Below are 14384 nucleotides of genomic sequence, written 5' to 3'. Positions count from 1 at the left end.
AACTACTCTGACTCTGCAAGAAAGTGTATCGATCCGTGTCAAAAATTCTGATGTTTGTTAAAAGTGGATGTTTCTCAGCCATGCAGCTTCCTCCGACCTCTTCTATACATCTTCACAACGTTTCAGTAGCAGCTGTTTCTCACGCCATCCAGAAACACTGCCAGTATATTATTTTCCGCTTGAACAATCTACGCAACTGTCTAATAAGTGCATTATTGTTATACAATATTTAGTGATATATACCTCGATAGAAAAGCTCTCTGCTGCCTTATGAAGGATAATCCACCCTGAGAAACAATGCACACTTTTTCCTCCAGCAGTTTTGCTTTCATTCTCAAAACACTTTGTTTACACATCTGAAAAAAAAAAAAAATAAAATAAGAAAAGTAGCAGCTCTGGAGCTCATTGTTTAACCAGAGGAGAGATTTAATTCAGTTGTGATGGTTAAAGTGGTAACATGGTAGAAAGATACCCATCCAAGCAACACTTTTATCATATCTTATTGAATGTACTGAACAGAATATGGCCGGAGTGTTAAACATAAGTCCCATGAGCCAAAAAGACTCCAGTCCACCGTGCAAAATGATGAAAAACAGAAAGATATTGAATTAAATTTTGACTAGTTGCAATTTATTCACTGGTAATTGCAGTGTTTTAGTGAGAGGACCGTACACAACAAAGCACAAAAACCTAGAACAGGGGGTAACGAATTCACTATAATTATTATAATAATAAATATTATCATTATTACCTTACTGAGGAAGCAGCATCGATATCAAAGCCATAGTGTGGCAGCGAGTTTGTAAAGACATACATATTGACATGTTGAAGGTTGCACAACATGGAAAATAAAAAATAAATTTCATTACATTTTACACCAGGATTGGTTAAAAAAGAAAGGAAAAAAGGAATAATGTTGAAATGTCATTTAATTTAATTTTAGTTTTTTTGGGGGGGAATGTAATTATTTAAAAGTAGTTTCACCTTTTTCTTATGGAGGTGAACATTCAAATATTAATGAAGATCAATTTTACGGTCTCGCCTACTTCAGACCTAACTGGACTGTTTGTGGTCCAAAGACTAAATTTAGTTTGACATCCCTGGTATATAAAGTACATGGAGACATATTCATTCAGATGAACACCCACCCCCCTCCCCCCAGATTTAAAAAAAAAAAAAAAAAAAAGTTCCGTCGTTAAAACAGCCTGAATTCAGCCCGCCAGGAAATTGGAAATGTGAGCGCTCTAACCTGACCCTGCTGCAGCACGAACAAAACCCCAGAATCAGCACAAGTATATTGACCCAAGTCTGGGTGTTGAAACTAACCCAAGCGCTCAAATTCAGGTTATCCTACTGGGTCCAGAGCAGATCCAAAAATGGTCTAATCCAGCCAAAATCCAAACAACAAAACCCTGGCCAACCTCTGCTGGCCCACAGGTGGTTTTTACCTCTGATGACCCCGGCTGAACTCCAGCCCGAGTGCGTTTCTCGAACCACAGAGCAAAGACAGTGGCTCTGTCTAATAGCTCATTTTCGATTACTTCCACGTCTTAATGTATTTTTTTTTTTTCGTTCAGAGACGGATTCTCAATGAAAAAGCTCAACTGTTTCCAAGAATGCAAATCAGGGTGAAGAGTCCAATGCCTAAATACTGTTTCAGATGAGTGCCAGAAACACTTGGAAAGCTTTTGGGTTTTGTTTGAAAGGTTTTGAAACAGTAGAGCTCCAAGTATCCGGACTAAAAACATCTCTTCATAATGTCAAACATGCTTCAGTGGTAGTGTGCACCAGTGCACCAAGCTGCATAAAAGCTGCTGCCATGAGGTGATGCATTTCATTTCAGGGTGGATTTTCCCATTGACGTACCACCTTCCCACAATTAAGGCACCTTTTAAACCCCTGAGGGGTCGATGGGTTCTTCTAATAAGAAGAGAAGCAACAATAACAACATGGATAACAAGAACTGGACTAAAACAAAAACCATGACATGGATTAAGACAATTTTAACACTATGGAATGTCTATGGGTAAGGTACAAATGCCGGATGTGCCCTGTTACATTTCTCCTCATCTCATTCTTTCACCGAAGACACGACGCGACCCTGTGGCGGCACCCTGAGTCACCTGGGAAGGTGAAGAAAGTCGGGTGGGCGGAGCGCGCCTGTGAGACCGCGGCGGGAGTCAGTATCCCACGTTGAGCTTGTTCTTGTTGAGCTCCCTCTCCAGGTTTCCGATCAGAGTGTCGATGCTCTCCTGCAGGTCCCTCAGGTTCACCCTGTTGCTCAGCACGGGGCTGATGTCCTGGATCTTCATGTAGGCCTGGTACGTGTGCTCCTTGGGGAGCCGGGGAGGCAGGATGTGGTTACACACCCCCTCTTCCTCCTCCTTCACCTCCCGCTCCTCGTCGTCCTCCACTAAAGACGGCCCGTTGTTTGAACTGTCACTCTCGCCGTGCCACTCCTCCTCCATCTCCTCCTCTGTCGCTTGCTCCTTTGCCGCCTCCTCTTTCTGCGGCTGCTCCTGCTCAGAGGAGTCGGACGCAGTACTGGTAACCTTCTCGTCTTCTGCGTCCTCCTGCCTCTCCCGGACCTCCTCGGCAGCCTCCGTGTCCTCCGAGGCAACATCGTCGTAGTCCGCCTCCTCTTTGCTCGGGGGCAGAAGCATTTCGGAGGGGAAGTAGCTGTCACCACAGCGGCTCCAGTCACCGGCGTAGCGGTTGCTGGGGCTGTCCAGACGACCCGGTTTCGGACGTAAAACGCCCGCCATCTCGGCCTCGGTGAAGTTCAGCACCTGGGGACGTTCCTTCCTCCTTCGCAGGGGAGGAGCCGACAGCAGGTCGGACGAGGTGAGAGCCAGAGAGGTCGCAGGGGTCTGAGAAGAGGACTGGCCGTGAGGGTCCGCAACTGACGGAGACAAGACAAAATATGAACCGTTAAAGATAAGCCGTGAGAGATGAGAAAAAAAACCTTTTGATTTCACTCTTAATTTTACTGAGGTTGGCATCTTTAAAACATGAAACGAACAAGAGCTATTTAAACTGTAAGTGGTGAAAAATAATGTAATTTTGGTCTTTCTTCTATGCATAATCTCATTTGTCCAGGTTCCAATCAGCACAAAGCAAATTGTGACCGGTCAGCTGGACTTGGTCTTGGAAAACATTTTGTCCCTTTTTTAAATTGCCTCACAGGTTCAGGCTGTTCACTCAACTCAGCAACATTAACTTTTTAACAAATTTCTTCAAATTAGTAGACAAAAACACAAGACTGAGACACTGAGCTGTCACGGTGAGTTTGTAAAAAAAAAAAAAAAAAAAAAGAAAGCCGAATGCAGCAGCTACAGGAGAGGCTTTTTGGACATTTCACCACATTTTGCTCCAGAAGTTTTTATTAAAATTGGCTTCATGTTGAGATGGCGGTCCGGTCGACTCAAGATGAAATCAGGCTTGATGTGTATCCTGAACTGAAACGTGCTCGATGCCGCTGGATTAAATACTCCACCTCCAAACCTTTGAATGAATTCCGTATAAAGGGTTAATCAACCGACTGGCTGAGATGCATTCAGGGCACCTCAGGTGGCGGCTTTGCCCAGAAAGGCCAACCATTTCTCCTGACCACCTGATGCAGGACTTGTAGAACGGTTTGTGGCGGAGAACTTCCATACACCTTTTCGTATTAATATGCAACACATGAACACGACACAAAGCTACATTAAGACACTGAACACGCAGTTCATAGTGTTTACAATGTGTTTACAGATTCATATGATCTTATAAACTCTGTTTAACATGGCCTGGGAGCAGTCAGCAGCTTCACATATAAACACTTCTGGTTTTGATTTCACACACAAATATATAATGGGGGAGAATGTAATTCACTCTGTGGCACTCACAGCATCAACAAAAAGCAAACCGACCACTCTTTCCAGAAACAAAGTCCTGGTTACTTTGAATAACACAGAGAACCCTCTGTTCATTGTTCTCGCAGGGATTATTGCTTCAGTAGAAACAGGATCCATTTAAATTGTTCACAGGTTCATGAATTATCATGAGTAAGGCTGTTAACGGAGAGACACTCTGTTGTGCATGTGTATGTGTGTGTGCGTGTGTGTGCGCACGCACCATAAACACAACTCCACTCACCTCCTATTGTTTAAGTTGTGAGGACAAATATCCCAGAATCAGGGCGCACAAAGCCATCAGATATCCCTCAGGCTGAGACAGATAAGTAAAATTTGAGTAACTTTGTAACCAAACGTGTTTAAACAAGGCTTCAAAACAATAAGCTTTGTTTTGTTTGAACACCTGATTCCTATTTTAAAAATACCTACGTTTATCTGAGAGATCTTCTGTGTCAATGATTTCCAAACTGAGGTCCGGGACTCTACCGGTGGACACACATTAAGACCTGCCTGGATTATGGTTGTCAAAACTTTATTTGCACATGTCAAACAAAACCATCTGACACTTTAAAGAGTCTACAGCAAACCTGGGAAACTGCTTATATTTTTGAAGGATTTTGCTTTCTTTATTTGTGAGAGTGGGTGTATCTGCCAGCATTTGGCGTCACTGTGATGTTTTGGCGAATCACAAATCAGAGTAGGGCAAAGTAAAGAAAGCTGGGAGCCGCTGGGGACAGCATAGAAAGTTCATGTGACTCCACTTCAGACACATGCTGCAGTCACACCACACACACACCGTGATCCGGCTGACTTCGTTCTTCTTTGTTATCAATTGTTGACTAAACCAAACTTAAAAATTAACCACAGAAAATTCTCGGTTTGAACTTCATCTGACTGCAGGATGAAATGGAGCAGAAAGTCCTGTTACTCTCTCTGTACCTACATCTTTTTCCACCGGAGAGGAACAAAACACACTTAGGGCTACATATCACATAAAACTGTATTTTATTTTGCATCCTCAATATAGCACTTTTCACCTGCTCTCAATAAATAGACATTTTTTTCTCAAACCATTTCCAACCGGAAATGCAGATGAAGTAAGGCTCCAGGTCATTCATCAACAGAGCAGCATGTCTGCACACTGTGCAACTCCACTGAAACACTCAAGCAATTACTTCCTAAAACAAACAGAAATTATATTTGTTTTAGAAGAACCATGTCATTTAATTTCAGACATGACTCACTGATGGCACAATTAAGGATATTACCAGAGGGGGTGACCGTGCAGCTACACCACACGGTCGCACACATTATCAGCAGCCAGACGATTTGTGTTTGTACTTTGATCTCCGCTCCGTTGAACTAAACCTGGAGCTTCAGCGGGAAATGAATCAAGGATGTGGGTTTGAAAGACAATGAACCTGCAATCAACATAAAATCCACATCTCTATATTAAAATTATTAAATGCTCTTAAACACAATTTAAATTTCAGAACAGTCAAACCTTTTAGTGGGCATTTTGTAGTAATGCTGTCACTGCACTCACAGTTGAGGCACAATGATTCTGATGACTTGGTATGGTTGTGTGAGAGGTCTAAAATATAGCGTAATGGTGAGCGCATGTTTGCGTTGTGTTCGATAAGACGGAACCTGGGAACGTCTGGGAAGTCTGAGAAAGCTGAAGAAACAGAGATGCAACTAAGGATTGTGAACAAAATTCTGAAAAGTGTTGGACTCATTACAGACCATTAGTGGCTGCAGTCAGGAGAGCAAGATCACTGATTTTGGGAAAAAGAAAGTTTTTGTTTTTCCTTCACCTTTTGCAATACCTGCAATCATGGGATTCATAACTGCTGACTTTTAGAGTTTCTCTTTCCAGTTGAGCTTATTTTTGTCTCATTCCGTCAGTTCAGTAGTTCACACAGAACTGGTTCAATGTGGGAGTCAGAGGGTAAAGTCAAATTCAGACGCTCCACCAGACACAGAGTCAGTTCTTCTTCAGACACCAAATCAGCAGGTTTTGTTACAGTTGTGAGGCTTTAAGCTTTCAGAGATAAAGCTCATCCGCAGGGGCTTTTAGAAAGTTTCAAAATACAGCAAAAAGTGCATTTTGGAAAAGGTGTCACATTTCCCTGCTTTGTCTTGAACTGCGTATATGTCAGATTAAATCAAAAATCGTCTCAAATCTGAAAATGGTAGCAACTCCCATCAAAACGGACAAACAACTATCGATTATTCCAACCTGAGCAGCTTCAAAATATTATTTGTCAACAGTTGGTACAGTACGTTGCACATTTTAGGAGCAGGTTGTGAATTAGTTGTTGCAAAAACATTTCTAAGGACCAAATATTTGAAGAGTGTGATTTGTGAAGCACTTACAGGAGTGGTTTAAGTTGTGTTTGACTTACTTCCTGTCATTCTTTTGGCACAAGAATTCCAGATAGGAAGGGCAAAGTGTGAGTTTTACATCCAATTTCATTAATAGATATTTGAACAAAATGTTACATAACTGTGATAAATACATACTAGAATGATGAAGGAAACTACTGAGAAAAATCATTAGGGCAGCTGGAAATGTAATTCCAGACTTAATCACCTGGCTCATAAAACAAAACTAACCAGCACATCTGTGGTGTATCCAACAGTAACGAAACCTTTAAAATGTTTGCTAGTTGACATTAAATTTCACATACGGTATATATATGATCTCTACAGGTAAAAGTGAGAAGTTTGTGGGTGAAATAGCTTCAATGATTAAGAGCGGGAGATAGAATTACCCCCCTAGGTTAGAAATAATTGAGCAGCAGAGCGAAGGCAGTGAGCACAGGGGGTAGATATCGCCCAACCCTCCTGACAAATCGCAGTGTGCAAATTTATCAAGAAGCCCACCGCTTTAAAAATGCATTAAATTAGTTACTGTAACTAAGACAGGTTTCCCACCGCCTGCAGCTCCTCTCATCGTCTCTCATTCGCTCCTGAATAATGTTTGGGCTTCTTCATATCTCACCCTGAGCAGACAGCTGCAGCTGACAGAGAGCAGCTGTGCAGACAGACAGATGACCTGCGTTCAGTCGGGCTGCTGGATCTGTCCTTGGCTAGTCATCTATCCTAAAACAAAGGGAGCCACCCCTCAAATGTTTGGTTTACTGCGGGTCTTGCTGGACTGGCCCTGATTGGCTCGGCCTGCCGTGATGAAGCACTTGTGGAGAGTTTCATCTGCGAGGAGCCAGCAGATGGTATCCTGTGGCTATCAGCCATGCTTGTGCCAGTGGTGGAGAGCCTGAAGGATGAAAGCAGCCCCTTAATGGCTCTTTGTGAAGCTGAACCACAGAGCTGGCACTGATTTGTATGAGACCCTCGGGCAAAAAGGCTGGTAGATACAGAACGGGCACAGAACCTGACTGTAAATGAGGAGTACTTCTGCTTGAAGCTTTCCAGAGAAAGAAAGAAAGAAAGAAAAAAGATTAAAAAAGAGAAAGACTCACTTGGCCAGAGTTGCAGCAGGTAGTGCAGGACTTCGATGTGTTTTTTGAAGTGCAGCGCGCTGGCCAGCTCCTCCGAGTCGATGAAGACTCGGTTGGTGTGGCAGGACGCTTCCTGACGCTGGCTGAGCAGCACGGGGCCAAAACACACAGCCAGGTTCTGACACGTCATCTTGTTCACCTCCTGGTAGGACGCCACCAGCTTCAGGTGGTCCAGAAGCTTCCGCAGCGTCATCTGATGCAGTAGCGCACACACGCAAAAACACAGTCAAAACAGATATGTTATTATTATGATTAGTAGTTGCAGTAATACCACTAGCAGCAGCAGCAGCAGAATGACTAATCTGCCAGCATGTGTCGCACTACGAAGCTGCACCTCACGTACAGAGTGAAGACGAGACGGGACAAAGTCTTAAAATGGGGGAAGATTTTCAAGATTTGATCATATTGCTAGAACAGCTGCTATTCTATCAGTTGTGACCACAATGTGGGTCAGAAAATACAGCTGAAACATCTGGAAACATTTTAGGGAAAATTTAAAACCGACTTTTTATATGTTCGGCCTTCAAATGGGGAAAAAAAAGGACACTCATTTTCTCATACTCAGTCAAGTTTTGAGTATTTAATCTTAGTTATTTCTTTACAGAACAGCTACATAATGAGTCTGTGATTCCTGATTTATCTAAATATTGCAGTGAATGAAGGCAAAAGCTTTTGAACGCATGCACATACAAAGAAAAATATTGTAATCTACTAGTTAACTCTTGTTATTTAAATATTTTAATATGGTTTAACTCCATTCACTACCAATAACTGCATACTTTTTAATATTCTTATTTTTTGTGGTTATATTTTTGCCTTGCTTGTTTTACATAACAGTATATTAATGAAAAATTAAGTTTAATTTGTGTTTTCTAATCTTGATTGATCTGGCTTATATTCAACAGATTAAATGCATTTTTACTGGAGCTGAAACTGTGAATTTATTGTATATTTCCAGCTGGTTGTCTGGAATTTACTGAAAATATCTCGTACCAGACACAGAAACATTAGATTGATGAGTTGGACAGATAGACGTACATTTTACTGATTGTAATTAATCTTGTGTGCCATTTACTACTTCAGCAGAGGCCAGGAAATGCTCAGAAACTTATTTAGCGTGAAAACACGGGCAGTATTGTTGTCACTCATTGTAAAAACCTACGTAGTGGAAGTTCAGCAGCTGTAATCCACAGTGTTCCGATCACAGCCATCATTATCTTTTCCACAATTCGCCCTTTCGCTACCATGTGTGACAGTGTGTTTTCTGTTGGAACTGTGACGATGGACGTGCAGTCGTCTCCTCACCCTCTCCACTTCAGGCAGGTTCTCCAACAGGCTGAGGGTGTGCTCCGAGTCAGCCTGGTCGTTCTCGCACCCCCCTGCACCCATGCGCAGCGGCCTGGCTGCCATGGACTCCAGCACGGCTTCGTACAGCTGCTTGGTGATCAGAGGGTAGGGAAGCTCGCGCAGGTAGTCCTTCAACACCCCTGAAGAGCGGGACGGAAAGAAAGCAGAGCTGTAAGGACTTTTGCTTGGCCAGACGGCTGTTTGTGGTTGTGCGTGGAGTTTTTACGTATACTATAGTTTCTTCTCACAGTTCAAATTGTCCATGCAGTTAATTGTTTACTATGTGCGGTCGTTTGTCTCTGTCTGTTTACATTGCGATAAACTGACAAACTGTTGAGGGTGTTTCCTGCCTTCAAATGAGCTCGGATCTGCTCCAGCGCCCAACCACCTAGCGATCAATGAGGCAGTAAGGGAGACAGCCACAGGGTTCGGCCACTGGTCGGCCGCATTTATTAGACTGAGCTTTTATTTTTTTTTATTTTTTCATTCTACATACATTCACAAACCACTATTCCTCAACATTAACTTCCTATTTTGCCAACACATTCCTCTGTATCTATCCTCTTTATGCACTACTGTCTGCTGAGCTTAAAATTCCTCTTTTATTGTTTCTGGTCGAATCAGAATGTGATCAATTCATTATTAGCTGTTCATGGTTTTCTGTGTGTTTCTTTCTGCATGTTACAACCACTTCAGCTCGACCAGATCACACGGCTCCCTTATTCACAATGCACTGTGGCACGAAAACTGTCAGCTTCTATGGGTGTTCCAGACTACAATAAAGCAACTTTGCTTTACTGACACAATTAATAGAACATGAGCAAACACAAAGTATAAGATTCAATAAAATTTCTAACTTCAGTCTGCTCAAAAATTAAAAAATTAAAAAACAAAAAACAGCAACGACATCATTTGTAGACAGGCTGGCACTGGTATATTAATCTTTAGCCCGACGTTCCTCTCATACTGGTGTGAGTGGTCACTTCATTCAGGAATATAATAGGTAGCAGGAAGAGGCCGGCGCCGAGACAGGTTAAAAAAAAAATCCTACTTTGTTTCTTCCTGACAAGTTTCCTTAGAGCTGTGATATCAAAAAAGGTATCATATATCCTTTTGTAACAAACTCCGAGCATCACAACAACCCCATTATCAAGTGTTGTTACTAAGAAATAAAAAGCTCTTCTCTTCTCACTCGTTTAAACTTGCTGAACCTGGCGAACCCTCCCGGCTGCAAATTGAGGTCCCTTTGTTTCCCGGAGTGATCCTGTGGCGTCTGTCGAGATGCCTGATTGAGTCGGGCGTGACTCGGCAGCCGAAAAGTGTCGGGGTCGGGGGCTGTGTGGAGGAGGGCGGGGCGGGGTCTGGTGTCTGTGACGGCGCATTCGCACCTGTGACTTCAGCCTCTCGTAGTTCAGACAAAAGCTGCGGGAAAACATGAAACCCGCGGTCTCTCTCTCCGCTAAGCCTCTGAAATATCACTGGCATGTCTTTTCATCAAAGGCAAAAGCCGGGTGGGGGGTTGGGGTAGGGGTGAATACGGGAATAAAAGAAAAAAGGCCCCTTGGCAGTGTGACAGCTCTTTGTGGTGAGTGTCTGCTCTCTTTTTCCCTCTGCAAGAAGCTGGATCAGTTTCCAGCAAAGGCTGGGGGCTGTGTAATTAATAATATTGGTTGGGATCTAAAGATAGACACTGCATGTTCAGGAGAGGGAAAATAAATGACGCCGCTCAACGAGTCTTACAGGGTGTTTTAATACTATTTGGAGAGCACCAGACGTATCTTCTTGAAATGCTGTTTCTTAAGAAATAAATTATTTTGTTCACAATACAGAGACCTGCAGCAGCCAGCTGAGAAAAGCGATCATTGTCATCGTCATCATTAAATCCATATGCCTTCACTGCTGCATATGTTGAGCATTTTAATGTGTGATGCTGTCGCCCATCAGTACACCTTTACAGAGCTGAAACAAATGAGCTGAAACTCTCAACTCTTCACTGACTAATGTTCCTGCTGCTAACTGCTGCCCGTGTTCGGCAACTTTGTTTTCCAGTCACTTATCTTATCAGCACAAACATGCACATGAATCCAGAACAAGACTTTCTGTCCACGATGATGGCAATCGCAGCACCTCTAAACAAAGTGCCTGTGCCGGCACGTTCATCGGGAGATGTCTCGACTAGCTGCAGATACTGGACATTGTTGTTCAGAAGCTGTTTAAAGGCTTTAAATTCTGCATCCGGAACACTTCGGCTGGCAATGAGGATGACGCACTCCAGGGAGTCAGGACCGTTTATTGGGCTTGATCATCATGACAATGACTTGCCTCTTATCAGTACATCCTCCATAAATCGTCTTCTACACTCACTTTGCGACGGGCAGAGTTCATCCTGCACAGGACCATCTCAGGGTGAACGCACACAAACACACTCACAACTACCACAATCCAGACGTGTGTGTCAATTGCCGGAGGAAGTTGGACGGCCCGGATGAGAGCCCATCGTTCCACAGGGAGAAAGTCCACAGTGAGAAACCAGCAGTCAGGAAGTGAACTGGTCTGTGAGACTAGCGCGAAAAACACCAAACTGTGTCGCCAGAACTGCAACATAAAACATGACTAGCATTTATCACAACAAACCTTAAAGCAGGTATTTGCAGTTCAATTTAACCGACTTTACTTAATCCCTTAAAGAGAACATGGTCTACATCTATTTGTGTCAGCAACTGTCCCATTCACAGGAATTCCTAAAGTGGTGACACAATCTTTGTGCACAAGTGATTCTGATTAGAGGGCTGTAAATAGGAGCGCCCACTTCACCTCTCTGCATCGCTGGCATTCCACCATCGCATCTTTCCCTTCTTTGCCTCTTGCTTTCTATTTACAGCGGACCACAATAAGATTCGTGGTAAATCCGCCGACATCCCTTCAGGACAAGTAAGGAGAACGGAGGGCACAAATTAACATGCTCACCTCTTAATCTCTGTAAATCTGGAGTCTGCTCTTTAAGGAAGCCTGTGGATTATTTCTTCTCTGCCTCTGCCTTACAGGAATTGGGTGTTCATCATTTATTACTACATCAGAATGAAGTGGACAAACTAAAGTGTAAATAGGCGTTAATAACATTAGCTTGATTAGATAATTACACATTTGATTTCCCTGACTTCCTCTGGAGGAGTGATACAGAAACAACCGCCTTTGCATATTGGATTAGTGAGTGAAAGAAGGATCTATATTCAGTTCAGTGTTACACGAAGCCTCTCAGATTAGCATTGATCGGTATCTGCACAGCAGCCTTCGGAGAAATCAAGGAGGACACAGTGGGAAAAGGATCAACTGTGCACATAAAGTGTTTTTTTTTTTTTTTCAAATTTACCAAGAAAGTAGCTGAAAGTAACTTTTTCCACTGACACTCTGCACATGTCCACTGAACTCTTCTTTTCACACAAAAATGCATCTGGTTTATGATTAACATTTTTGATGAAATTGGATAACTAGGCTGCATTTGATGTAATGTGGCAAAATGACTCAGTGAACAGAGGCCCACCTCCTGTAAACTGCAAAGCGGACTGCTGAAGCCCCCAGATGTCTCTGACAAGTTAACAATGAATTAGTTCACTGACATTCAAATTCAGCATTCGTGCATTTAACCAACTAAAATATTCTTTACATCTTTACGTTTCCTTTTCAGTTATGAATTCGACTGTGCAGCTGTGGCAGCATTGGCTATCAGAAGTGGAAATGTGGGAGGAGGTGGGTTGTTGAGTCAAGTGAAATGTCCATTATTTAAGGTATTAAACTGAAGAAGCTCCAAAGCTAATGCAATTATATAATCATCCCTAAAATAAATACATCTTAAATTTGATCAGAAGCTGAGTATAAAGCTTTGGTTAGACGATAAATGGAAATGTTGCTTATGACTCTCATAATTATCATATCACGTACTATTACACTATTAATTTAATTTTTAAATATGAAACTGCCTTCACACAAAAACCAACTTTGTTCCCTTGCAAGTTCCACATCCAAACGTGCTCATGCACACCCACACGCATACATACACACACACACTTGTTCAGTACAGCTCCATATGAAAACAGCTCACACTCAGCAGGCACAGTGGTTCACTGTCTGAGCCCTCCCTCATCAGGTGAGCGGACACACACTAACAGCTACAAGTTAGCTGGGTCACACTTTAACTGAGCTTTACGTGAAAGCTCACTTGAAACTCAATAAAATGTCCCCGCATGAAATGCATCCTGTGAGCCAACACCACTGATCTGTGGCAGCTTGTTTCCAGGTTGTTTTCACGTCTGACTCACATCCATGAATGCTTCTGTTATCGTTTATCCTTGGCAGATTTGGTATGAAAACAGGAGGGCACACAAACACAAGCTTTGATTTTTCTTTCTTAAACTTACCTAGATATCTAAGCTGATTACTCAGAAATGCATTGTGGACATCCTTGAGCTTCAAAATGTGAAACTTTGCGGAGACTTAACTCAAAAATTGCTAATCTGTTTGTTTTACAGAGGTGGAACGGTCTGTCTGGGAGCAAAAACCAGCCATGTGTTCAATACAAAGGCAGCGAAAGGCAAACCTGGGCAGAGTAACTATCCTGAAAATAGAAGTGAAGGCATAGCAGACCCCCTGACCCTACCTGTGTTGCAAAGTAGACACAACAAAATTGTTTTCTATGATAGTGCAGTATAACAAAACAAAATAGCCAAGCTGTCCCCGCATATCAGGATTAATCAGTGTGTGGTGGGTCACCCTCACTGAGGGGAGCGTCAGAAAGCTTCAGAAGTAAAACAGTCAGAAAAATCTGGAGGACGGTCTTGTACCAGCATGATTTTCATAAATGCATGCTTGAAAAGAGGGGACATAAAGTGATAAACAGAGAGTAAAACGAGAATTATTATTGTTTTCTCATTAGGCTGTGCAAGTTAACATGTTAAACCTACATTGAACCATCAACTTGTTAACATTAATGCATGTTGATGCTACATTTTTACTATAAAGTTTTTCAGTAGCAAGTATAAGTAACTACAGTATTAAAGTTTTATCTATGTTTCTATATCTTTACAATAAGATTCACAAAACACGATTGTTCGGGAGTGATTTTTTTTTCTTTTAATTCCTGAAAAATCAAGTGAATAATTCTAACAGTTAGCCTGCACCAAATAAAACACATTCTCATTGTTTGTGTGTTCACACAAAAATGACAGAAACACTGAAAACGGTGCAGCTGGCACGCCAAGCCACATTGCTGCTGTTCCTTAGTCTTTCAAACTGAGAAACAACAGCTCCTTAACCTGCAATACATAATATGTAAAAACATTACACACATGTTTATGTTCTGTCTGCTTCATTAACTTGTCTAACAGCCCCAGACCGTGTGAATTTGTGTACGTGCATTTGCACATGTGACTGAGTTTGGCCCAAGTGTGGAGATAACAACCATTCAGGTAAATCATTAGCTGGATCCGAGTCAGTGCTCATGTTTACTTTTGCGTCTTAACCTGGTGGCTGACTCACACACATAAACACACACAAAAGCTGAGCAGGAAACACACACACACACACACACACACACATGCACACAGAGTCAGGGGTGCAGGGT

General features: G+C 42.4%; 1 protein-coding gene across 1 annotated transcript in view; it reads right to left on the bottom strand.

Annotated features, from left to right (window-relative positions):
* Nucleotides 1-1193: 1193 nt before the first annotated feature.
* syde2 (synapse defective 1, Rho GTPase, homolog 2 (C. elegans)) overlaps nt 1194-14384 on the bottom strand; it is a 50602-nt gene continuing 37411 nt past the window's right edge. The window contains exons 6-8 of the mRNA XM_030083334.1: nt 8726-8907; nt 7382-7613; nt 1194-2902 (exon numbers count right to left, since the gene is read on the bottom strand). Of these exons, the coding sequence (XP_029939194.1) occupies nt 2181-2902; nt 7382-7613; nt 8726-8907 (1136 nt within the window). The 3' untranslated portion in view covers nt 1194-2180. The remainder of the gene's footprint in view (nt 2903-7381; nt 7614-8725; nt 8908-14384) is intronic.

Source organism: Salarias fasciatus, chromosome 23 (genome assembly GCF_902148845.1).
Source record: "Salarias fasciatus chromosome 23, fSalaFa1.1, whole genome shotgun sequence".
Lineage (NCBI taxonomy): Eukaryota > Metazoa > Chordata > Actinopteri > Blenniiformes > Blenniidae > Salarias > Salarias fasciatus.
Note: the sequence above shows the minus strand (reverse complement) of the source record. Positions and strands in the feature narration are given on the sequence as shown.